Below are 22,998 nucleotides of genomic sequence, written 5' to 3'. Positions count from 1 at the left end.
ATGTTTCAGGTTTATCTGGTGAAAGGACTTTATGGAGCTTTCTCTGTGTCTCCATCTTTTGTCTTCCTTTACATCAATGGCATCATGTTGTTCACCCTGAGGAGCAAGTCAGTCTTTAGAGAGACTCCTCGATACCTCCTGCTGTATAATCTGCTCTTTGCTGACACCTTCCAGTTGGCAATGGGTCAACTGCTCTTGATCTTGTCTCTACCTCCAGTGTTTGTGACTCACTATACATGTGCAATAATGGTCTTGATAACTGTCACAGTGACTGCTGTGTCTCCCTTGAACCTGGCGGTGATGTCACTGGAGAGGTATGTGGCTGTGTGCTTCCCACTGAGGCACTCTGCCATCGTCACCGTCAACAACATAGGTGTGTCTATTGGTGTGATATGGGCTCTCTCCAGCATTGACCCGCTCATACGGTTCATTCTTCTGGTTCTTTATGAGACATTTTCTGCGGATCAGATAATGCAGCAATTCTGTGCTATAGATGCACTTTTCCACAGAACAGTCGCACATGAATATGATAAAGCCTTCACTGCTATCACTTTTACATTTGTGGGAATCATAATCATGTGCTCCTATTTTGGTGTGACGACAGTAGCCAGATCTGCTTCCTCAGACAAAGCCTCGACCACCAAGGCCCGCAACACAGTTCTCCTCCACATGATTCAGCTGCTTCTGTGTCTCTCCACCTCTCTTTCCGGTATACTAATGGGATATATATATAGACTTGGAACACTGAATCGAACTGCAAGGTTAATTGTTGGTTATATTTTCTTTATATTCATTGTAACCTTGCCCAGGTGCCTGAGCAGTCTGATATATGGTCTGAGAGACCAAACTATCAGACTTGTATTCCTGCACCACCTCAGGTGTGCTCTCTGGACAGGTGGGCTCAGTTTAGCAACAGATAAACACTGAGGGCCACATTACTGAAATGGAAATGACATTTATCATGGTCTTTATGCTAAATAAATCAAAATACTTTGTATGGCAATGGAACAATTACACATTTGAGAAGATTGACATGCTTAAAAAATATATGTATTTTTTCATTTGCAGCTATAGGCCTACTGTGTGTTTGTTAAAGGGACAATTTTCAAGGGACACCAGTATCTGATGTTGGTTTAACAACACTCTTTTTGCTGAATGGAAGTTGTCAGACAAACATAAGTAGGATAAAGTGGAACAAATAAGTAATAAATTAATAAAGATCATGAACTCATACATTTATGTCTCTGTGAAATCATGCAAATATGCAGTTCCATTTACAGGTTGTTTTCTCTGTCTGCTGGCTTTACTTTACGATTTAGATATTTATTGCTGATTTGGACAATATATATTTGTTGTACAAATGTTATTGTATTACATTTTTTTTTAAATGCTTACACAATTTTTTTTTACTTATCGTCTTTTTTTCAAAACTTAACACACAAATCCAACAACTGCACACACAAAATGCCAAATGCTTCGCTTCTCTTGCAAAATGAAGCACTGCATTCAAAATATCACAAACACGTCTCAAAAGCACACATTTGTCTCATGTTGCAAACACTTTTGCCATTATATTACATTTTTGGATATATCATATACACACAGTTATTCAAAACCTAAAGCTCTTCTTTCATGAGCTCCTTTGTACATTTCTGTACAAGATTGAAAGTAAATGGCAGAGATTATGAAAAATTCATGGTAAACACGAAAACAAGATTGAAACCAAACTTATTTTTTCACTATAAGCATTTGTGGTTGTGAATACAGTATTACACAGTACAAAAGAAAGAGTGTAGTAGGACAGAAACCAAACCTAATTTTGAAAAAGGTGATTACGGAATGGTGTGTCTGTGTGTGCCATGAACTGTAGCATACAGTAATATATACTATTTTCTACAATATTGTCAGAATGTCTTATTACAGTCACTGTACTGTTGCACGGTATGATACAGTAATCCACCAGACTGTGACCAGTCATGCAGTGCACTGCAGTCAATGGATGCATGGGTGCTAAAATATGTTTGTGTACAGTATACCGTGTGTTGTGCTGAAACAGCTATTATGTGTTCATTAGAACATGTATACATTACAGTACATTGTTTCATACCTGTTATCTTTTCTACAGTAAAGGTTCAAATTATACCCACCACTGTAAATCAACTTAAATTAGGCTATTTATAGGCCTATTCTAAAGCCATGATTGGTTGGTGTTGAGTAAAGCAATGAGTGTTTGCACATGTGAGGAGTTAGTGTGAGGTACTGATGAATTAGTGTGGCATTTTGATTGGTTGTGTTTGAAAAAGTAAATCAAGATGCTTCCTGTTAGAATTTTGTGTGTTACGTGGAGAATTGTGTGTTGTGTTTTGCAAAAAGTGTTTTATGAAATTGAAAACTGAGTCAAAGGCCCAAAATGTGCGTATGGTTTTGCAGATTTGAGGTGTGGTTCTGGTGTTTGAGTGTCAGGTTTCAGAAATTGTGTGAAAAGTAAGGAATTTGTGTGTAAGCATTTGAAAAAAACTGTAATAACATCGGATAATACCAACCTTCTGACCAACTAGGACAGAAGGTGTTGTTTCTGCTTGATTCAATTTTGGGGGGAAGAATTAAAATCATTAAAATCAAAACTTAATATACGTAAAAATCACTTATATTTTGACAACCAAACATAATAATAAATAAATAATATTATTTTATTTTCCGGAAATGGCCATTACGTTAGACTTGACAAGCGAAACACCCTGCTTTGGGTTTCCTGCTGGCCGCTTATTGGTCGAGCCCTGCTCGAACGAAAAACGTTTTGTAACTTCTACATTTTGCTTACAGAAGATTGTTGTTTATGTCTTCCTTCACGTTGCATGTAAAGTAAGTAATTATGTAGAGCCGGATGGAATATTGCTTGCATGATAGCCAACTTTGCAGTAAAACTGTGGTTTCCCCATCGCTAAATATGCTTGTAAAAGGTTTTAGCCGTTTCACCTCGGGGAATGATTGTACAGCTGAACGTAAATAAACTTGTAAATTAGCCTACAATTGAAAGGCAATGCGTTGCTAATCAATCGGTTATGACACCCACCCCAAATCAATTTCGCTGTTTTTAGTTTCATGGTTTTTAGATATTCCCCTGCAAATTTTGTAGGCTAACATCATAATCCCAACGTGATTTCTTTTCTAATATCATATTCGTATCGATTCCGCAGGCAGTCTCCGTGACTTTTTTTGGTCATAATGTTTTCTTCAATTCTACTTAAACAGGTATGGCACATATTTCTCTACACTGGTTTCGCAAGGGACTCAGACTTCACGACAACCCGGCTTTAACTGCAGCTCTGCGCGACTGCAAGGAGATCTATCCTGTGTTCGTACTGGAGCCCGGTACCCCTAGCAGGGTCCCGATAAGCGACAATCGCTGGCGATTCCTCCTCGGCGCCCTGAGAGACCTGGACAGCAGCCTGAGGAAGCTCAACTCCAGGTAGGAGCTGAACTCTGGCGGAGGTTGTGTCGTAGGCTGGCAGTGGCCTGCTCTTTATTTTGGCTTGTAGATTGAGATGTTTTAAACAAAGCTGTATTTCTTTGTGTGTGTGTTTCCCCAGGCTATATGTTGTCAGAGGTGAAGCTGAAAAAGTTCTTCCTAAGCTGTTTGAGGAGTGGAAAGTGACGCGGTTGACTTACGAATACGACACCGACCCTCACAGCCTCAGTCGAGATGGGAAGGTGACCGAGGTGGCTGCAGAGCATGGAGTACACGTCGTTTACAAAATCTCCCACACTCTCTACAACACAGACAGGTACATCTCCACAACATAGACAGGGGAGCGGAACATCAATGAGAGTAGTCATGAATGCTGAGAATGTGTCCGCAAAATGATTGGTGGATGCAGAACGATTTATTTCATTTAAACTTTTCCAACAACGCACAGATGAGGACCACTTTTGTGACTGAAGCCATATTTACATTTTTCACCTTCAAGAATAATTGAAGAAAATAACGGGAAGGTTCCGCTGACCTTCAACCGCTTGCAGACTGTTGTGAAGAGCATCGGACCCCCCCAGAGACCGGTCGCTGCCCCCAAGGCGGAGGACATGAGAGGTGGAGCCTATACAACTGTCACACACACACACACAAGTGCTCCTTTGACACAGCCTTCCTTTCTGGTTAGATAGGTAGGTTACAGACAGGAAGCTGAGGATTAGAAACAGGAAGCTGTGTGTTACGGACAGGAAGGAGGGTCTTAAAGACAGAAAGCTGTTATATCTGAGTGGGATAGAGAAGCTGTGGAACATTCTCCCAGCTTTACAGTCACATGAGAGAAGGAGAGACAACAGGAAGTTTGCTCTGCGTTTTAATGTACCTGGCTTTCTCATCTACAGGTATGAAGACGCCTTGGTCAGAGAAATGTGACCAGGTATATGGGATCCCCACTCTAGAGGAGCTGGGCGTAGAGCTGGACTCTGGAGGCGAGGAGCTGTTCCCAGGAGGAGAAACAGAGGCTCTACGCAGACTGGATCATCACATGGAGAGAACGGTACTTTAGAGTTAGGTCTTCCCAAGGTTTAGAGTTATGCTTTTCAGAGGTAAAAAGGGAGTATGGTAACAATTTCTGACCCTAATTGTTAATCAGGTAGAAAGATGCATCGGTTAGAAAAGAAAAGACTGCATCAAACAGGAATCACATTCTTTCATCGTCTACATCTTTCACACCCGCCTGAACATAAATGTATGAATCGATACCACGAGATCAGCGGTGCTCGTGGGTCTGTGTCACGCCCCACTTGGTGTAACTGTCTGTGTGTGCCGCCTGCTCCCCAGGGCTGGGTGTGTGGCTTTGAGAAGCCCCAGACCTCCCCCAACTCCATGAGCCCCAGCACCACCACCCTCAGCCCCTACGTCAGCCTCGGGTGCCTGTCCGTACGCACCTTCTGGTGGAGGCTGACGGACATCTATAAGGGGGTGAGTGTCCGCCAACTCTGCAGTAGATTAATCCTAACTATAACTAACCTTAGGGGTGAGTGTCGGCCTCTAACTAACCTTAGGGGTGAGTGTCGGCCTCTAACTAACCTTAGGGGTGAGTGTCGGCCTCTAACTAACCTTAGGGGTGAGTGTCGGCCTCTAACTAACCTTAGGGGTGAGTGTCGGCCTCTAACTAACCTTAGGGGTGAGTGTCGGCCTCTAACTAACCTTAGGGGTGAGTGTCGGCCTCTAGGTTAACTCCAAACAAGAGGAATCTGTTTCGACTGTTGTCTGTATCCCAGAGGAAGCACTCCCAGCCTCCAGTCTCGCTCCACGGTCAGCTGTTGTGGAGAGAGTTCTACTACACGGCCGGGACTGGAGTCCCCAACTTCTCCAGGATGGAGGGCAACACTGTGTGCACCCAGGTGGACTGGGACAGCAACCCGGAGTATCTGGCCGCCTGGACGGAGGTATCACTGCTCACCTGCTTACATTTTATACATTTAGCAGACACGGGGGGTGTACTGACGCGTTCCTCCACAGGCTCGCACGGGCTTCCCCTTCATCGACGCCATCATGACCCAGCTGAGGAAGGAGGGGTGGATCCACCACCTGGCCCGCCACGCGGTCGCCTGCTTCCTCACCAGAGGAGACCTGTGGATCAGCTGGGAGGAGGGGATGAGGGTGAGGAGGGGGGGGGGGATGAGGAGGAGGGGGGGGATGAGGGTGAGGAGGGGGGGGGGGATGAGGGTGAGGAGGAGGGGGGGGGATGAGGGTGAGGAGGGGGGGGGATGAGGGGGGGGGGATGAGGGTGAGGAGGAGGGGGGGGGATGAGGAGGAGGGGGGGATGAGGGTGAGGAGGGGGGGGGATGAGGAGGAGGGGGGGGGATGAGGGTGAGGAGGAGGGGGGGGGATGAGGGGGAGGAGGGGGGGGATGAGGGGGGGAGGAGGGGGGGGGGTAGGGATGAGGGGGGGAGGAGGGGGGGGGATGAGGGTGAGGAGGAGGGGGGGGGATGAGGGTGAGGAGGAGGGGGGGGGATGAGGGTGAGGAGGAGGGGGGGGATGAGGGTGAGGAGGAGGGGGGGGATGAGGGTGAGGAGGAGGGGGGGGGATGAGGGTGAGGAGGAGGGGGGTAGGGATGAGGGGGGGGGTAGGGATGAGGAGAGGGGATATGGAAGGGTAGAGGTGGAGGAAAAGAGGGATGAGAGAGAGGAAAGGGTAGAAAGGGCAGGGGGAGGGAGGGAGGAGGGGACGGAGGAGGAGGCTCTGGGTCAGATGCATGGAGGGTAACACCTGACTCCTGTGAACGCAGGTGTTTGAGGAGCTGCTGCTGGATGGAGACTGGGCTCTGAACGGGGGGAACTGGCTGTGGCTGTCGGCCAGCGCCTTCTTCCATCAGTACTACAGGGTGTACTCACCTGTCGCCTTCGGCAAGAAAACAGACAAAAACGGGGACTACATTAAGTAGGAATCAGCCACCCCTCTCGCGTTAACATCCTTTGAATTAGCATTCAGAGCGAAACTGTTTTTATCTTCATTCGAAATATATTTTGAGTTTCTACCATTTCACACACGTCAGCACACAGAGAGCAGTTTTGTGTTTATGTCCTTCTAACAGGAAGTACCTCCCCCTACTGAAGAAGTTCCCGGCCCAGTACATCTACGAGCCTTGGAAAGCTCCTCGGAGTGTCCAGCAGCAGGCAGGGTGCATTGTGGGAAAGGATTACCCACTGCCAATCGTGGAACATGAGGTCATCAGCAAACTGAACATTCAAAGGATGAAGGCTGCCTATGCCAAGAGATCTCCAGACCCTGGCCAGACCAATCAGAGATCTACAGATCCTGGCCAGACCAATGGCAGGAAGTCAGGTGAGTCTAGCAAGGAATCTATATCTACTGACTGACCAGACACCCTAGCAGGTGAATATATAAAATAGGGATTTGCATTAGTTGTTTGCCATGTCCCTAAGACTTTCATTGCTCAGAATAACCTTATGCAATACTGTGCACTTGACAAAACAGTTCGTCTTTTGACTATCTGTGCTCACCTTGGTTCATTGTATAATTGTTCTAAATAATGGTTCCTCTAACTGTAGGTGGAAAGCGGAAGGTGTCCTCTGTGTTGGATATGCTGACCAAGAAGAAGCGTTTGTAAGATGAATACTGTTTTTTGTATCTGTGTTTACCTGTCTGTACGATACACATCCTATTCCATGTACCCTATCTGCTGCTTGTCTATGTCATTGCATTGTAGAACAAGGTGGTGGATTTCTACATGCATGTGTTCTTCACACAAAAATAAACAGTATGCGTCCTTTATTATACTGGAAATAAGTCATTTTTGAAGTATTTTTTCTTTTTAACATGATACATGCTTTTGAGTCTTCTGATCACATTTTGCAGCTTCTGAATCGGTTATCACAGTTGTGACCAATGACAATTACACAGTGCAAGACAGGGTCACATTCCGGAATTTAATAATTCCACAATCATAAGATATCTATCTCATATCTAACACCTTCTACTCTAGCCGTGTATATATATCTACACACTACCTACCAGGACTGGGACTGAAAAACGGCCCGGGACTTTGAAACGCAGACCGGCCCGTGACCGTGGATTATTATAATAATTTTTTTCTTCATTATGACGCGGCCGTTCGAGAAATCTCCCGACGGCCAGTCCGACCCTGCTATCTGCTCTAGCTCGATGAGATGCATGTTGGAGAGGGGTGGAGGGCTGTAGTCCTTGAATCCCACCAGAGAGGAGGAGGGCTCTAGTCCTTGAACCCCACCAGAGGAGGAGAGCTCTAGTCCTTGAACCCCACCAGAGGAGAGCTCTAGTCCTTGAACCCCATCAGAGAACAGGAGGGCTCTAGTCCTTGAACCCCACCAGAGGAGAGCTCTAGTCCTTGAACCCCATCAGAGAACAGGAGAGCTCTAGTCCTTGAACCCCATCAGAGAACAGGAGGGCTCTAGTCCTTGAACCCCACCAGAGGAGGAGAGCTCTAGTCCTTGAACCCCACCAGAGGAGGAGGGCTCTAGTCCTTGAACCCCACCAGAGAACAGGAGGGCTCCAGTCCTTGAACCCCACCAGAGAAGAGGAGGGCTCTAGTCCTTGAACCCCACCAGAGGAGGAGGGCTCCAGTCCTTGAACCCCACCAGAGGAGGAGGAGGGCTCCAGTCCTTGAACCCCACCAGAGGAGGAGGGCTCCAGTCCTTGAACCCCACCAGAGAACAGGAGGGCTCCAGTCCTTGAACCCCACCAGAGAAGAGGAGGGCTCTAGTCCTTGAACCCCACCAGAGAAGAGGAGGGCTCTAGTCCTTGAACCCCACCAGAGGAGGAGGGCTCCAGTCCTTGAACCCCACCAGAGGAGGAGGAGGGCTCCAGTCCTTGAATCCCACCAGAGAAGAGGAGGGCTCTAGTCCTTGAACCCCACCAGAGGAGGAGGGCTCCAGTCCTTGAACCCCACCAGAGAACAGGAGGGCTCCAGTCCTTGAACCCCACCAGAGAAGAGGAGGGCTCTAGTCCTTGAACCCCACCAGAGGAGGAGGGCTCCAGTCCTTGAACCCCACCAGAGGAGGAGGAGGGCTCCAGTCCTTGAACCCCACCAGAGAAGAGGAGGGCTCTAGTCCTTGAACCCCACCAGAGGAGGAGGGCTCCAGTCCACCCACGCTCTCCTCTCAGACGATGTTCCTCTCCAGCATGGGCTCCTGGGCCAGGATGCGTTTGAACCCCAGGGCCTTCAGGTCCAGGGTCCGGAACCCTCCGTCCAGGATGATCTCGGCCACGGCACGGCCCACGGCGGGGGAGTGCTGCAGGCCGTGACCACTGAAGCCTGTGGCGAACAGCATGTTGCTCACCAGCGGGTGCATGCCCACGATGGCGTTCTGGTCGAACGTGTTAAAGTCGTAGAAACCAGCCCACGCGCTTGTGACCTGAGGGGGAGGACAGACCGAAGAGAGGGGAGGGGGGGGGGGGGGGAGACATGAGTGGGTTGACCAGAAAGATGGGAGACACGGGAAGGGGAGTGGGTGGGGGGACCGGAGAAAGGAGAGGAGATTACTCCATTTCAATAGCAGCTGACAACATTTCGACATGCGATAGGTTTAGAATCGGTCATCTTGTACTCCTCACACCTTCAGGCATTCGAAGGCTGGAACGCGATTGGCCAGATGAGGCCAGATCTTGTCCTGGAAGAACTTGTGGTCCACCTCCAGGTTACTGGTATCTGGTTCCTCAGCCTGGCAACACAACATTCAGATCTTCAACATCTACACACAGGGACGCCCTGGTAGTTTACAGGATAAGTGTGTGTACCATGTAGGCTGAGGCCTTAATACAGCAGCCTGGGTTAGAATAGGGCCTTAATACAGCATGAAAAATAGCGCCAAAACCATCCAAACACGAGCAGTCAGAGGAGGCATTTGGACTATACGGACAGCTCTGAATGTGGTTTCATGAGCCAAACAGACTCCTGACGTGATAGGAAAAGGCTGTGAGATCCAGACCTCCTCGGGAGACATCCCAGCGATATAGTTGCCGGCCAGGCCCTCCCGTCTGAAGTAAACACCAGAGTAGTCGATCAGGAAAGGAGTGTCTAGGCCGGGTCCGTCTGGACAGTGGACCACATAGATAAACCTGCAACGGTTGAAAGAAAAACACTCTGCTTTACTCTGTCTTAGGCTTCTCTGTTCTCCTCTCATTGTGTGTGGGTTAGCGGGAGACAGCAGATAGCGTTAGACAGCAGATAGCGTTACACAGCAGATAGCAGATAGCGTTAGACAGCAGATAGCGTTAGACAGCAGATAGCGTTAGACAGCAGATAGCGTTAGACAGCAGATAGCGTTAGACAGCAGATAGCGTTAGACAGCAGATAGCGTTAGCGAGACCGCAGGTAGAGTTAGCGGGAGACAGCAGATAGCGTTAGACAGCAGATAGCGTTAGACAGCAGATAGCGTTAGACAGCAGATAGCGTTAGACAGCAGATAGCGTTAGACAGCAGATAGCGGGAGACAGCAGATAGCGGGAGACAGCAGATAGCGTTAGACAGCAGATAGCGTTAGACAGCAGATAGCGTTAGACAGCAGATAGCGTTAGACAGCAGATAGCGTTAGACAGCAGATAGCGTTAGACAGCAGATAGCGTTAGACAGCAGATAGCGTTAGACAGCAGATAGCGTTAGACAGCAGATAGCGTTAGACAGCAGATAGCGTTAGCGAGACCGCAGGTAGAGTTAGCGGGAGACAGCAGATAGCGTTAGACAGCAGATAGCGTTAGAGAGACCGCAGGTAGAGTTAGCGGGAGACCGCAGATAGCGTTAGACAGCAGATAGCGGGAGACAGCAGATAGCGTTAGACAGCAGATAGCAGATAGCGTTAGACAGCAGATAGCGTTAGACAGCAGATAGCGTTAGACAGCAGATAGCGTTAGACAGCAGATAGCGTTAGACAGCAGATAGCGTTAGCGAGACCGCAGGTAGCGTTAGCAGAGACCGCAGGTAGCGTTAGCGGGAGACTAGCGAATAGCGTTAGCCACCTCTTCCTGGGCTCCACAGGTAGACGGATGCCGGCCCAGGTGTCCTTCGCCCCGGCGCCGATGCCCATCATCTCTGCCACCTTGCCGGAGTGGGCACCGGCTGCGTTCACCACGATGGCACACTCCACCGGCTGATACTCTAGACTGTTGGGCATCTGGACCTGCGGCAGGGGCACAAACACAGAGCTCCATGCAAATATCCGCAAGATAAAAACGTTTCACCATTTTTGTCGTGTTAACGTATTTAGAGTAGCACAGTAATTTGACACAAATGTAATATTATAGTGTAAACCTCCATACCAACATAACCCACATCCCTTAACCCTTGTGCTGCCTTCGGGTCACATGACCCAAAGGTTCATAACGAACCACTGTTGTGTTTACCCAATTTTACCCAATACAAAAACAAATAACAATTATTTTCTTTTAACCATTGCAATGTGGAGGGTCTGAGACAGCCCGACGGTTAAAAGAAAATGCTTCACTTTGTTTTTGTATGCGGTAAAGTTGTCACAATACGACGGTGGGTAACAATGACTGATGGGTCAGAATGACCCGAAGAGAACACAAGGGTTAAACCATAAACTTCCATATCACAATAACCATTCACCATTTAAAAAGGACACTGCTACTCCACCCATCAATAATACTTACATTAACATGTTTGATCCTTTTGAAATCCACCATTTCACCATCCTGAGTTGTCATGGCATTCGAGACATACTTGAAACCTTCAGCAGAATGATACATAAAAGTTAAATCACTCATTTTGATGGGTCAAGATAACCATTAACTCAAAATGCTCATCCTGGCAAGAACTGTGAACCACTGACCATGTTGATTATATAACAATATAATGAATAAATGTAAATTTAATGTAAATATAAATGCGATACACAATGTTGATGTGTGTAGTGTGTGTGTAGTGTGCGTCTGACCTGTAACTTCTCCAAAGCACTGGTAGACCCCCATGGATATGGCCTTACGCCTGAATGCATTCAGCAGAGTCCAGGGATCAAACCAGCCTTCGTTTTCCAGCCCTGTGGTAATACATAAACAAAGAAGTTCGTTTTTTTTTTTTTTTTTTTACTAACAAAGGTTATGAATGTGGTTGCTAGGCTCGCATAGTTACCGTAGGAGGCCAGCACCACTCCCTCAGTGTTGATCCATGGAAACCTGTCCTTCAGCTGTACCTGGGACAACAGAGAGACCTTGGCCCCCGCTTCCCTGAACCAGAGAGGAACCAGGGTTAAGAGGTCAGGGGTACAAGGTGTAGGGGCACAGGGGTTAGGGGTATAGGGATTAGGGGTACCATTTAAGTGTCAGGTGTAAGGAGTCAGGTGCCTGAACGGTTAGGGAATCGGGCTAGTAATCTGAAGGTTGCCAGTTCGATTCCCGGCCATGCAAAATTACGTTGTGTCCTTGGGCAAGGCACTTCACCCTACTTGCCTCGGGGAGAATGTCCCTGTACTTACTGTAAGCCACTCTGGATAAGAACGTCTGCTAAATGGCTAAATGTAAGTGTACAAAGACAGGGTATGAGTGGGTGGTGTCAGCTGTGCTGAGGAACCCTGGGAGATGTAGTCAACAGAAGAGCACCTCTGGGTTTTGTAGTTCTCCTCCATGATGTGGGCCACTTTCTCGCTGGCCAGGAAGAGGTAACCAGAGTGGTTGAACTGAAGGTCCACTGGGTCTTCATTCATAACACTCAGATGTTCCTGGAGTTCAAAACAAACAAAACCAAAACACAAACCAAACACTCAAGAGTCATTATTTGTTCAGTTATAAACAACCATTGACCTACATTGACGTAAACATTGCCTGGCACTAACTAACTCTTTACTTTAACTCACTTTAGACCAATTATGTATCTCTGTTTCTAGTCTGGCTTGGTTCCAGTCAGGCCTTGCCTGGGTCTAGTCTAGCCTGGTTCTAGTCAGGCCTTGCCTGGGTCTAGTCTGGCCTGGTTCTAGTTCCATGTGGTGGACCTACGTTAATGTTCCTCATGAAGTCTGCGGAGGCCAGAGACAGGTGGATGTTCTCTGGCAGGGAGAACTGCTGACGGATGCCCCCAGCAGAGAGCACACTGGAGGCCTGGGCGTACTGGGAGGAAGAGGAGGGAGAACGACCACATTAGAACTGACCAGGCCTCCTGTCACAGGCCTGTCACACCTGGACCAGTTTCTTCTTCCTTGGTAAATGCTGGTCTGAAGTGACGTGTGTGATCAAAACTGCCTAAGCTTCACAGATGCTATACTCATTAATCGAGAGACTTAATATTATTAATATCATTAAAGTGTAGTGTGACAGTGAGGTAAACAGGAAGTGTCTGCAGGCTGTGTTTGAGGAACCTCCCGAAGGAGCAACTCACCGTGGGATCCTTCTCCACCACCACGACCCGCACCCCGTCCCTGAGACGCTCTTTCTTCTTCAGCCAGTAGGCTATGGACCAGCCCACCACACCTCCACCCACCACCACGATGTCCGCCCTCTCCGGAGGCAGCGAGGTGTTCTTCTCAAACGGACTCCAGTCACTGCCGGGCAGGGCGTCGGACGCCTTCTGCCTGAACGCTTTGAACTGGGACTCCACCTCTGAATGCCAGAAGAAAACTGTGTGACTAGACCAGCATGTCATTCCCTGGGTCGACCCATTCATTTGAACCAGGTGTGTTGGGAGCAGGGAAACATCTAAAACATGCAGGACAGGGGGGCATGAAGACCAGGGTTCAGATCAACTGGTAGACTAACCCAAACCTGGGGTTGAATCACCCTCTCCATCCTTGTATCTCAGGCTCATTGCTCTCCCTCTAAACTACTGAGGTCAACCAGACTGTCAAATGAGGAAATCACTGATCTATATCATCTACAAGAATCCCTGCCTACAATCGTAAGAAACACCTGGCAACAGGATATTTTTTTAGGACTTTTTACAACTGAACTTTGGACAGGCTGCGTAGGTGGCCACAGCACATTTAAATTGAAATTCAACGATAACAGAATGAATAAGAGTGGGGTTAAGACTGGATATAAGAGGGGTTTACTATCAAAGCTGAAGCAGTGGGATGATTTGTTTTGCCGTTTACCTACCTTTGAAAATGTCATTGTGGAGGGGTCTACCTGTGCTGAAGTTGCTACAGACAGCGGCGCACAGTCGCGTGTCACACGGAATCAACTGCGAACATACATGATTCTTGTGAGTCGCCCGTGCTGTCAGACGTGTTGTCAGTCCTCGCCACATTGAAATGTCTTAGGTAGCTGGCAGGAGACTGCGGTGAAGTTGTCATTGATAAAAAGCGAATGTGATTTCGACCACCAAGCAAGAGTTTGTTAACCTTGCGTTAACAAGCGACACTCAATGTGAAAGTAATTCAGAAGGGATCTCATACGAGTTCTAGAAAGCTAGCAACTGTCCACGTCATTCACTGGCCACTTACCAAAACCAGTATCACTCTTCTTCTCGTGTTGAGGTTTTGGCAGATTGCAACAAACGTTTTTGAAGCGCATCACCGCTCCCTACTGTTCGAGATCGGGAGTGTGCGGCCGATGGCCCTTTACCTCAGTTAAACCGACCAAAAAATCAAACTAAAGAAAAACAGTTGCACTTACTGCGCCGCCGCTTGTAAATGTTACGCCTGAAAATTAAATTACACATATATGAAGAATCTCATGGGTGCATCCTCAAGCACGTACAGTGAACAAGAGCTATGTAGGATTTGAACCACACATAACAGCAATTTATATCCGGAAATAAGTGTAATTCATTACATCCAAACCCGTTTCACCTAGAAAGACGTTGCCAAAACATGTCAGTTTAATACCAGACGAGACTGAATTAAGACTAAATGCTATCTATTATTTTTTTGGGGACAATCATAATAATGATACGTCTATGGTCAAGAGGAGCAGTACTACCTACGGCCAGCAGAGGAAGTCTATGGTGTTTATAAGAGAGGACTACTTCATTCTGTCAATGGTTCTGCCTCAATAATGCAATTTAGTGTTGGAACTGACAAATAGATGTGTACCAAAACAGAAAAAAATGAAAGCTCCAATCTTCAACTGGTGATAAACATCGTCTCGAGCCTAATTAATAGTCCAGAACTTAATAACGCCTGATGAATATCTGAATTATAAACGCATGCTTTTTGCGTGTGCAGCTACTGAATGTATGCTCCACATTGGTGGGCGGAAATGTGTTATACAATGTTTTTGTTTAAGATCTTGATTGACTTGTCTGTTGAATAGCGTCACTTCCTAGTCAAAGGGGAGGGTCTTATTTCACCTAACCAAACAACAATAACAGATATTTTAAAGTGCTGTCTCGACTCCCGTGTGCAGACGGTAAGTAAACCAAGAGTATTTGACTGCGCACATATTGAATGCCATTCACCGTATATTTCGAATGCACACTTTGTTCTGAAAAGACCCAAATAATAGTCTAACTTAAATAGTCCCAGGAAAGCTACCAGAAGTGTAACGTTTAAAAAAAAAACAGGAGGGTTATAATAGTGTCGACAACCTGTTATGTCAGTCACATTGCCAATTTCTGGCTTGTCATTTTTACAAAATTACTTTTGTAGTTTGTATTTAATTTAATCGCGTTTGGTAATCTGGCAAAGTGATTTGACGTACAAAGCCGTGCATTTAAGGTTATTGAACTCTCTCAATATTGTCCTTTAATCTACAATCTCTTCGTTCTTGTTGACGGATGCATCTCTGGCCAAACCATTCACTGTTACCCAACATCATTGCATTACAGAATACAGAATGTTGAACTATCACTCGTAAGGAACATTTATGTCCCTTAAACGCACGGTTGCACCGCAATAAACATAGTTGTCATGGCAGCTGTGTCCTGAACACACCTCCCCCACCTTTCTCAATTGTTCCAATTTACAGCGAATGTTTTGTAGCCAAGTTACGCAATCAACGACGATCTCACACACATCTTCCCAATTGGTGACAGGTGCGTGCGCAGCACTAAAAGTTCACGATTGAGATATAAGAGTGAACGTATTTCTCAGGGAATGGTTAGCCAATGCACTTGTACCAGACCAGCGATCCTCCTCAGAGAACGATATCAACGACTGCGGAAGGAAAATCGGCCCCTTTATCCCATGTGTATCAGTTCAAATATTTAGCTCTCTGATGTCAGAGCGTGTTTGACAGGTATTCGCACCTGATCTCGACAGATCTCATTTGGGTCTTTGAACATAAGCACTAGAGAAAAGTGAGGATGGTTGTGGGACAGACAACAGCAACCTGATACGAGAAGAGACGAGTCTCAGACAGCTGAACAGTCATTGCTGCCAACTACAGGCCCCGTATTATTCTCTTCTTAAATCTACACCCTGAGAGGAAGTTTGTTCCCTCAGGAAGATTTGGCCTACGTCGACCCCCAGCCCCCATTCAGTTATGATCATAGACATATATGTCTATGGTTATGATGAGCTTGTATTTTGAAACTATAGTCTTCGATTCCGTCTTCCTTCTGTCTAGGTCATTGTGACTTAATTGAACATATGATGTCACAAAGGATAGGGGTAACGGGAGTCAGTCATGTGACATGTTCTCTCTCTTTCAGCTGCATGAGCCCTGCTGTGTTAGGCCCCGGCACAGCCATCCACCAGCCTCCAGGCCCGGCACAGCCATCCACCAGCCTCCAGGCCCGGCACAGCCATCCACCAGCCTCCAGGCCCGGCACAGCCATCTACCAGCCTCCAGGCCCGGCACAGCCATCTACCAGCCTCCAGGCCCGGCACAGCCATCCACCAGCCTCCAGGCCCAGGTACTCTTCTCCAGGTACAGCCCCCCTCCTCTCCAGGTGTGACATGGGCCACCTACACACTGTAACCCAAATGTGCCGCTCACCCCCCCCCCCCTCCCAGGTAGCAGCGGCCAGGTGTCATGGAGTCCTCTAGCGAAGACGAGGAGGGCCGTACCTTCGTGCAGGTGGTCAGTGAGAAGTACAGCCCGGAGAACTTCCCCTATTGCCGTGGCAACAGGATGGGCGTGGTCCTGCTGCCTAGCCCCAAGGGCTCGCCTGTCAAAGGTCAGAGGTCAAATCTTCATTACATGGTTGTGGATGTCAGAGTTGCTTTACATGCTAGAAACATTATCATATTATATATATTATACATATTATATAAACTATGATGGTCATAATGTGTAATAGGTGACTACTCTACTACAAATTGTGCAACAAAACATATCACATGATGGGTAAAAAGATAAAGATCAAAAGCAGAAAATGTAAATTCCCCCCCCCCCCCCCCCAGACCGTCTGAACCTGCCCAGTGTGCTGGTGCTGAGCGGCTGTGGCATCACCAAGGCTGGAGATGAGGCAGAGGTCGCTGCCTTCTGTGCCCACGTGGTGGAGCTGGACCTGTCCCACAACCAGCTGCAGGACTGGGCAGAGGTGAGTTCCACTAGGCTCCAGAGCTGGGTTCTCACTAGGCTCCAGAGCTGGGTTCTCACTAGGCTCCAGAGCTCCAGAGCTGGGTTCTCACTAGGCTCCAGAGCTCCAGAGCTGGGTTCTCACTAGGCTCCAGAGCTCCAGGAGCCTGTAGCTATTGCTTGTTCACTCAAATTAGATGTATTTGAACTACCTAGAGTATTAACATCAATCGGTCATTAACATTTTAACACACAACATCCTTCAGGGACTGAGGTTCACTCATTCGTGTCTGTCTCTGTTGCTCCCGGGTTGCCAGATTGGGACAATCGTTTCAAACATCCCCCGCCTGGACTTCCTGAACCTGAGCATGAACCCCCTGAGCGGGGTGGAGCTGCAGCCCACCCTGGCCGAGGTGTTCTCTAGTGTCCGTCGCCTCGTCCTCATCAACACGCGTGTCACCTGGGACACGGTGCACACTGTCACACGCCAGACCCCTGAGTAAGACCAGGTCACACAACAGACCCCTGAGTACGACCAGGTCACACGCCAGACCCCTGAGTAAGACCAGGTCACACAACAGACCCCTGAGTACGACCAGGTCACACAACAGACCCCTGAGTAAGACCAGGTCACACAACAGACCCCTGAGTACGACCAGGTCACACAACAGACCCCTGAGTACGACCAGGTCACACGCCAGACCCCTGAGTAAGACCAGGTCACACAACAGACCCCTGAGTACGACCAGGTCACACAACAGACCCCTGAGTACGACCAGGTCACACAACAGACCCCTGAGTACGACCAGGTCACACAACAGACCCCTGAGTACGACCAGGTCACACAACAGACCCCTGAGTACGACCAGGTCACACAACAGACCCCTGAGTAAGACCAGGTCACAGTCAGCTGTGCTCTCCTCGTTCCGCAGAGAGTGATAAAGCTCCACTCGATCTGGATACCTCTGGTCTGGGTCAGCTCACCTTTGACCTCTGGGTTAGGGTTATCTTACCTCCTCTCACCTGGATGTGTATCTACCTTTTGTGTACCTGTGTGCGAGCACCTGTGTGTGTGTGCACCTGTGCACCAGTGTGAGTCTTCTCTCCATGCGTTCTCCAGACTGGAGGAGCTCTTCCTGTGCCTGAACGAGTTTGACAGCGTGAACGAGTCCAACACTCCCTGTCCATCCCTGCGCCTGCTGCAGATCACCGACAACCAGCTCCGGGACTGGCAGCAGGTCAGGAAGTTTGGGCCCATGTACCCTGGCCTGGACACCCTGGTGCTGGCCAACAACAGCCTGACTTCTGTCCAGGAACCCCCAGACACCCTGGAGAGGCTGTTCCCCAATCTGCGCAGCATCAACCTCAACAACTCCGGTACCACAACACCTACACAATCTCACACTGCCACCAGGACATGGCGGTCGTCAGAGTAGGGTTAGGATCAGTCGTCAGGGTAGAATAACAACGTTTTTAGTGTAAAAACAACTGGATAAGGAGTGTTTTTGTGTGTGTTGCTGTGTCGTGCGTGTGTGTGTCGCAGGGCTAAGTAGCTGGGAGGACATTGGGAGACTTCAGTTCTTCCCGAAGCTAGAGGAGGTCAGGGTGATGGGGATTCCCCTGCTGCGGCCCTACTCCGACACAGAGAGACGCAGCCTCATAGTGGCACAGTGAGAGACACACACACTACACAGAGAGACGCAGCCTCATAGTGGCACAGTGAGAGACACACACACTACACACACACACTACACAGAGAGACGCAGCCTCATAGTGGCACAGTGAGAGACACACACACTACACACACACACTACACAGAGAGACGCAGCCTCATAGTGGCACAGTGAGAGACACACACACTACACACACACACTACACAGAGAGACGCAGCCTCATAGTGGCACAGTGAGAGACACACACACTACACACACACACACACTACACAGAGAGACGCAGCCTCATAGTGGCAGTGAGAGACACACACACACTACACACACACACGCTACACTACACCACACACACCTACACTACACACAGGTTTGTTTTACTATCCTAGTGAGGATCAACAATTCGCAATTCACATTCAAAATGGTGCTGTCCCCAACTCCAACCCTAAAACTAATTTCTATCCCCCCCTCCCCCTCAACACCCTCTAGAAATAGCATGTTAAGTTGTAGGGCCTAAGGAATGTCCCCACAAGGTCCTTCGGTTCTTAGTTTACTGTCCTCATATGAGCACCTCTGATCTGCGTGGCCTAAATGTAGAAGCTGAGTCATGGGGACCTCTGACCCCTCGCAGGCTGCCCACGGTGTCTGTGCTGAACGGGAGTGTGGTGACCGACGGGGAGAGGGAAGACGCAGAACGGTTCTTCATCAGGCACTACCTAGACTGTCCTGAGGAGGAGCTGCCTCAGAGGTACCTCACACACACACACACACACACACACACACACACACACCAGGCACTACCTGGACTGTCCTTAGGAGGAGCTGCCTCAGAGGTACCTCACACACACACACACACACATTTTTACATTTACATTTAGCCATTTAGCAGACACTCTTATCCAGAGCGACTTACAGTAAGTACAGGGACATTCTCCCCGAGGCAAGTAGGGTGAAGTGCCTTGCCCAAGGACACAATGTAATTTCGCACGGCCGGGAATCGAACCGGCAAACTTCTTTTTGGTAACCCGATTCCCTAACCGCTCAGCCATCTGCCCCACATACATAGGTATATAAACGCATACACACACACACACACACATGCATAGATGTACACTCACATATTACACATAATATATATTTTTAGAACGGTCCTCAACCATTTTCAGCGTGGTTTTACGTCAAAGAGTGATTCTTACATAACAAGAAACACCCCTTTTATAATGATCTGGTTAGGCCTTGTCTCTCAGGATAAACTTAGTGTAACAGTGCAGCTATGAGATGACGGTACAACTAACATCCATGGTAATGTTAAAACTGTCCATCAGAAACCTACTAACAAGATCTGGAGGCCTTACAACCATAACTTTGGGGTGCCTGGTTGGAGGTGTTGACCGTCACAGCATGTGGGAGGTGTTGACCTTAGCAGCATTCGGGGAGGTATATTGGGTATTGATGGGGGAAGTGTGGTCCCTGACTGGGGAAACTAACCTTTGGAAGAGACAATGCAGCCAGTCTGTGTATGTATCACTGAGGGTTAGGGTTAGAGACACAATGCAGCCAGTCTCTCCCCACTCAATGAGTCCTTTGTGCCGGGAATACTCTGATCGGAAAACCGATACACAAGGTAACAGGTTGATTTTTCGATGTACCTTTACTCTCTCTCTCCCTCTCACTCTCACTCCCTTTCTCTCTCTCTCTCTCCCTCCCTCTCACTCTCTCACTTTCACTCTCACTCCCTCTCCCTTTCTCTCTCTCTCACTCTCTCCCCCTCTCGCACTCTCTCTACCTCACATCAATACGTGTGTGTGTGTGTGTGTGTGGGTACCTACAGGCCTGCCAGCCCTTCTACAGGCCCAGACACGAGGATAGAACGGGCAAACTGGAAATGAACAGAATGACTTATAGAAAAGGGGGATCAGGGGTAAGGAAAGAGAGAGGGAAAGGGGGAAAGAGAGAGAGAGAGAGAGAGAGGGGGGGAGGAAATCTTTTAAACAGTGGATTAAAGGAGAGAGAGAGGGAGGGAGAGACAGCCAGGATGAAACAACAGACGATAGGACGAGAGATCTAGGCTAGATATGAGCGAGCCCCAGAGCTGACGCCTGTTTGGAGGGAACTGCCCGTAATGCCACAGGTCTCCTAAGCCAACACACTTAGAAAAGGCATTTGGGGATCCCTGCGTTATCAGCAGCAATGTTATTTAGCAAAGTATACGTGCAGTTAGCACATTAAATCAGACCTTTTGAGCAAAATGGCTCCTTACAGAATGGGACTTTGTGTGTTGTGTGGACCCGGACTGGAATTCCCCAGCGAGCCCTGTGGGCCAGACTGAAACCCTGACCAGGGACAAGGCTTTGTGGGACGGCTTCTTGGGGAGGGAAGGGAAATTGCTTTGATTGGTCCAGCTGTTACAGTACCTTTGAAAGCGAAGGCTTTTTTATTTAATTGTTCCTGATGGCTTATCGGTACCCCTGCGCTCCCATGGGGAGGCTTTCTCACGGCAGAGAGACTGCAGTGTTGGCCGTGTACGCTGGCTATTACTACACTCACACACACACACACACACACACACAGGTCCACAACACACACACACTCACGTCCACAACACACACACACTCGCATAGCTGTGTATTTGATCGGGCACCATATTATATAACTGTCATCACCAGTCGTTAATTTCACCATTTTATCATGGTCAGGTACATAAACCTTCATCCTTAAAGCAGAAACTGTTGTTAATTTGAATAATCTGTACCACAGCATATGAAGAGTTGATTAGCAAATTAATGAGAACAAATAATGTTACTTTATTATTATTTTTCATTCCGGGTAGTATATATATTTTGTTTGTTTGTTTCCGTCCTCTTCTTTCTTTTTCTGCTCTGAAGGAGATGAAGAGATCACAAGCTCTTCAGTTTCTTAAAAATGACCCACCTTCAAAGATCTAACACCCCCCCCCCCCCCCCCCGCCCTCAGGTACCACAGCCTGGTGGCGAAGTACGGCCGCTTGGCCCCGTTGGTGGAGGTGGACCTGAGCCCGCGCTGCGCCCAGGTGGAGGTGCGCTGGGGCGAACAGGTGGAGCAGCTCAGCTTGAGGATGGAGCAGACGGTGGCCGACCTCAAGAAGGAGCTGAGAGCCCTGGTCCAGCTTCCCGCTAACGGCATGCGTCTCTTCTACATCAGCCGGGAGCTGCTGGGCTCCTTCGGCCCGGAGGAGATGAAGTACGGGTCCAGGGCACTCCACTCCTACAGCATGCAGGACGGAGACGAGATCCTGGTGGTGCCCAAACTGAAGACACGCTCCACCTCCTCTGGGTCCTCGTAGACACCCCAGAGTCTATCCACCTCCTCTGGGTCCTCGTAGACACCCCAGAGTCTCTCCACCTCCTCTGGGTCCTCGTAGACACCCCAGAGTCTATCCACATCCTCTGGGTCCTCGTAGACACCCCAGAGTCTATCCACCTCCTCTGGGTCCTTGTAGACACCCCAGAGTCTCTCCACATCCTCTGGGTCCTCGTAGACACCCCAGAGTCTATCCACCTCCTCTGGGTCCTTGTAGACACCCCAGAGTCTCTCCACATCCTCTGGGTCCTCTTAGACACCCCAGAGTCTATCCACATCCTCTGGGTCCTCTTAGACACCCCAGAGTCTATCCACATCCTCTGGGTCCTCGTAGACACACCAGAGTCTCTCCACCTCCTCTGGGTCCTCGTAGACACACCAGAGTCTCTCCACCTCCTCTGGGTCCTCGTAGACACCCCAGAGTCTCCCAACTTCCTGGGTCCTTGTGAATACTGACTAAACTGCTACTGAATAAGATTTTTATGAGATTACTTCTCTTCTTTTCCACGTGTGTTGTGGTTTTGCATGGTCCTTACTCTCATTTGAAGGGTTTTAAACAAGGTGGGAGTTTCATAAAGAAACAGCTTAATGTGACAGACTGACGATATACTCATAGTAAGTGTTTTACTAGAGATCTGAGTTTAAGCATGTTTTTATATAGTTTTCCTTCTTCTGGCTCAGATGACACTCGACCAAATGAGAGATGTCCTGAGATAACCTGGGAGTTGACCTCACAAGGGCCAGAGTAAAGAAGTCTCCTATCAGGTGTTGTTAAAAGGACCGGAGAACAGAGACCACCGGAAAATGTTGACCTCAATTCAGGAAGCCAGCCAGCCACGGAGACAAGAGTGGGAGTGGGAGAGGGGTGAGGGGGGAGGGTGATAAAGGGGTGAGGTTGAAGGGGGCAAGAGAAAGAGAGGGGTGAGGTTAAAAGGGGGGCGGGAAAGAGAGGTGGAAAGGTTGAAAGGGCGCGAGAGAGGAGAGGGAGTTGGCACTCATGTTGCTTGAGGTCTCCTGCTCTCTGTCTCTCCCATGAATAGAGCTGCTCTCCGCCCCTGGTGACGTGGTGGGGAGACCCCACCTGTACAGTAACCCCACACCGGCCGCTGT

The 22,998-nt window shown here is 48.5% G+C and overlaps 4 protein-coding genes across 9 annotated transcripts; 3 read left to right on the top strand and 1 right to left on the bottom strand.

The window, feature by feature from the left end:
- On the top strand, positions 1 to 927 carry LOC134040080 (odorant receptor 131-2-like). The gene has a single exon (XM_062486304.1). It carries the CDS (start codon positions 1 to 3, stop codon positions 925 to 927), a length of 927 nt encoding a protein of 308 aa, XP_062342288.1.
- A 1,820-nt stretch (positions 928 to 2,747) lies between these two features.
- cry5 (cryptochrome circadian regulator 5) lies at positions 2,748 to 7,272 on the top strand. The gene is made up of 11 exons (XM_062485246.1): positions 2,748 to 2,862; positions 3,253 to 3,469; positions 3,591 to 3,785; positions 3,969 to 4,087; positions 4,369 to 4,523; positions 4,808 to 4,948; positions 5,251 to 5,418; positions 5,492 to 5,632; positions 6,261 to 6,412; positions 6,567 to 6,817; positions 7,045 to 7,272. The coding sequence occupies exons 2-11, from the start codon at positions 3,255 to 3,257 to the stop codon at positions 7,101 to 7,103; spliced, it is 1,596 nt and encodes a 531-aa protein (XP_062341230.1). The 5' UTR covers positions 2,748 to 2,862; positions 3,253 to 3,254; the 3' UTR covers positions 7,104 to 7,272.
- On the bottom strand, positions 7,248 to 13,963 carry foxred1 (FAD-dependent oxidoreductase domain containing 1). The gene is made up of 11 exons (XM_062485247.1): positions 13,574 to 13,963; positions 12,858 to 13,078; positions 12,479 to 12,589; positions 12,086 to 12,204; positions 11,619 to 11,713; positions 11,425 to 11,526; positions 11,141 to 11,217; positions 10,487 to 10,647; positions 9,460 to 9,589; positions 9,088 to 9,192; positions 7,248 to 8,886 (listed from the first exon to the last, which is right to left on the bottom strand). Exons 1-11 carry the CDS (start codon positions 13,722 to 13,724, stop codon positions 8,632 to 8,634), a joined length of 1,527 nt encoding a protein of 508 aa, XP_062341231.1. The 5' UTR covers positions 13,725 to 13,963; the 3' UTR covers positions 7,248 to 8,631.
- An 803-nt stretch (positions 13,964 to 14,766) lies between these two features.
- tbcelb (tubulin folding cofactor E-like b) lies at positions 14,767 to 22,751 on the top strand. 6 transcript variants are annotated; one of them, XM_062485305.1, is made up of 11 exons: positions 14,784 to 14,827; positions 16,071 to 16,123; positions 16,269 to 16,310; positions 16,375 to 16,538; positions 16,765 to 16,904; positions 17,200 to 17,381; positions 18,003 to 18,259; positions 18,426 to 18,552; positions 19,181 to 19,301; positions 21,527 to 21,852; positions 22,282 to 22,751. In XM_062485305.1, exons 4-11 carry the CDS (start codon positions 16,394 to 16,396, stop codon positions 22,298 to 22,300), a joined length of 1,317 nt encoding a protein of 438 aa, XP_062341289.1. In that variant the 5' UTR covers positions 14,784 to 14,827; positions 16,071 to 16,123; positions 16,269 to 16,310; positions 16,375 to 16,393; the 3' UTR covers positions 22,301 to 22,751. The 6 variants fall into 6 exon arrangements, with proteins under 6 accessions (XP_062341285.1, XP_062341289.1, XP_062341284.1 ...); XM_062485300.1 differs by having other exon boundaries at positions 21,527 to 22,751; XM_062485302.1 differs by lacking the exon at positions 14,784 to 14,827 and adding an exon at positions 15,517 to 15,655 and having other exon boundaries at positions 21,527 to 22,751.
- The last annotated feature ends 247 nt before the right edge of the window (positions 22,752 to 22,998 follow it).

The sequence above is a fragment of the Osmerus eperlanus genome, chromosome 19, assembly GCF_963692335.1.
Source record: "Osmerus eperlanus chromosome 19, fOsmEpe2.1, whole genome shotgun sequence".
In the NCBI taxonomy this organism is placed as follows: Eukaryota; Metazoa; Chordata; class Actinopteri; order Osmeriformes; family Osmeridae; genus Osmerus; species Osmerus eperlanus.
The sequence above is the reverse complement of the archived record's forward strand: the minus strand, read 5'-3'. Positions and strand labels throughout refer to the sequence as shown.

What these genes read in the sequence shown, in the direction of transcription:
- LOC134040080 (XM_062486304.1), top strand. Translation starts at nt 1, where the DNA reads ATGTTTCAGGTTTATCTGGTGAAAGGACTTTATGGAGCTTTCTCTGTG.
- cry5 (XM_062485246.1), top strand. Translation starts at nt 3,255, where the DNA reads ATGGCACATATTTCTCTACACTGGTTTCGCAAGGGACTCAGACTTCAC. An exon ending in CTGAGGAAGCTCAACTCCAG is followed by an intron (nt 3,470 to 3,590) that starts GTAGGAGCTGAA and finishes GTGTTTCCCCAG; the next exon opens with GCTATATGTTGTCAGAGGTG. An exon ending in TGACGGACATCTATAAGGGG is followed by an intron (nt 4,949 to 5,250) that starts GTGAGTGTCCGC and finishes TCTGTATCCCAG; the next exon opens with AGGAAGCACTCCCAGCCTCC.
- foxred1 (XM_062485247.1), bottom strand. Translation starts at nt 13,724, where the DNA reads ATGTGGCGAGGACTGACAACACGTCTGACAGCACGGGCGACTCACAAG. An exon ending in CCACAATGACATTTTCAAAG is followed by an intron (nt 13,079 to 13,573) that starts GTAGGTAAACGG and finishes TCTGGCATTCAG; the next exon opens with AGGTGGAGTCCCAGTTCAAA. An exon ending in GTGCTTTGGAGAAGTTACAG is followed by an intron (nt 11,218 to 11,424) that starts GTCAGACGCACA and finishes ATTCTGCTGAAG; the next exon opens with GTTTCAAGTATGTCTCGAAT.
- tbcelb (XM_062485301.1), top strand. Translation starts at nt 16,394, where the DNA reads ATGGAGTCCTCTAGCGAAGACGAGGAGGGCCGTACCTTCGTGCAGGTG. An exon ending in CAAGGGCTCGCCTGTCAAAG is followed by an intron (nt 16,539 to 16,764) that starts GTCAGAGGTCAA and finishes CCCCCCCCCCAG; the next exon opens with ACCGTCTGAACCTGCCCAGT. An exon ending in AGGAGCTGCCTCAGAGGTAC is followed by an intron (nt 19,302 to 21,526) that starts CTCACACACACA and finishes GCCCTCAGGTAC; the next exon opens with CACAGCCTGGTGGCGAAGTA.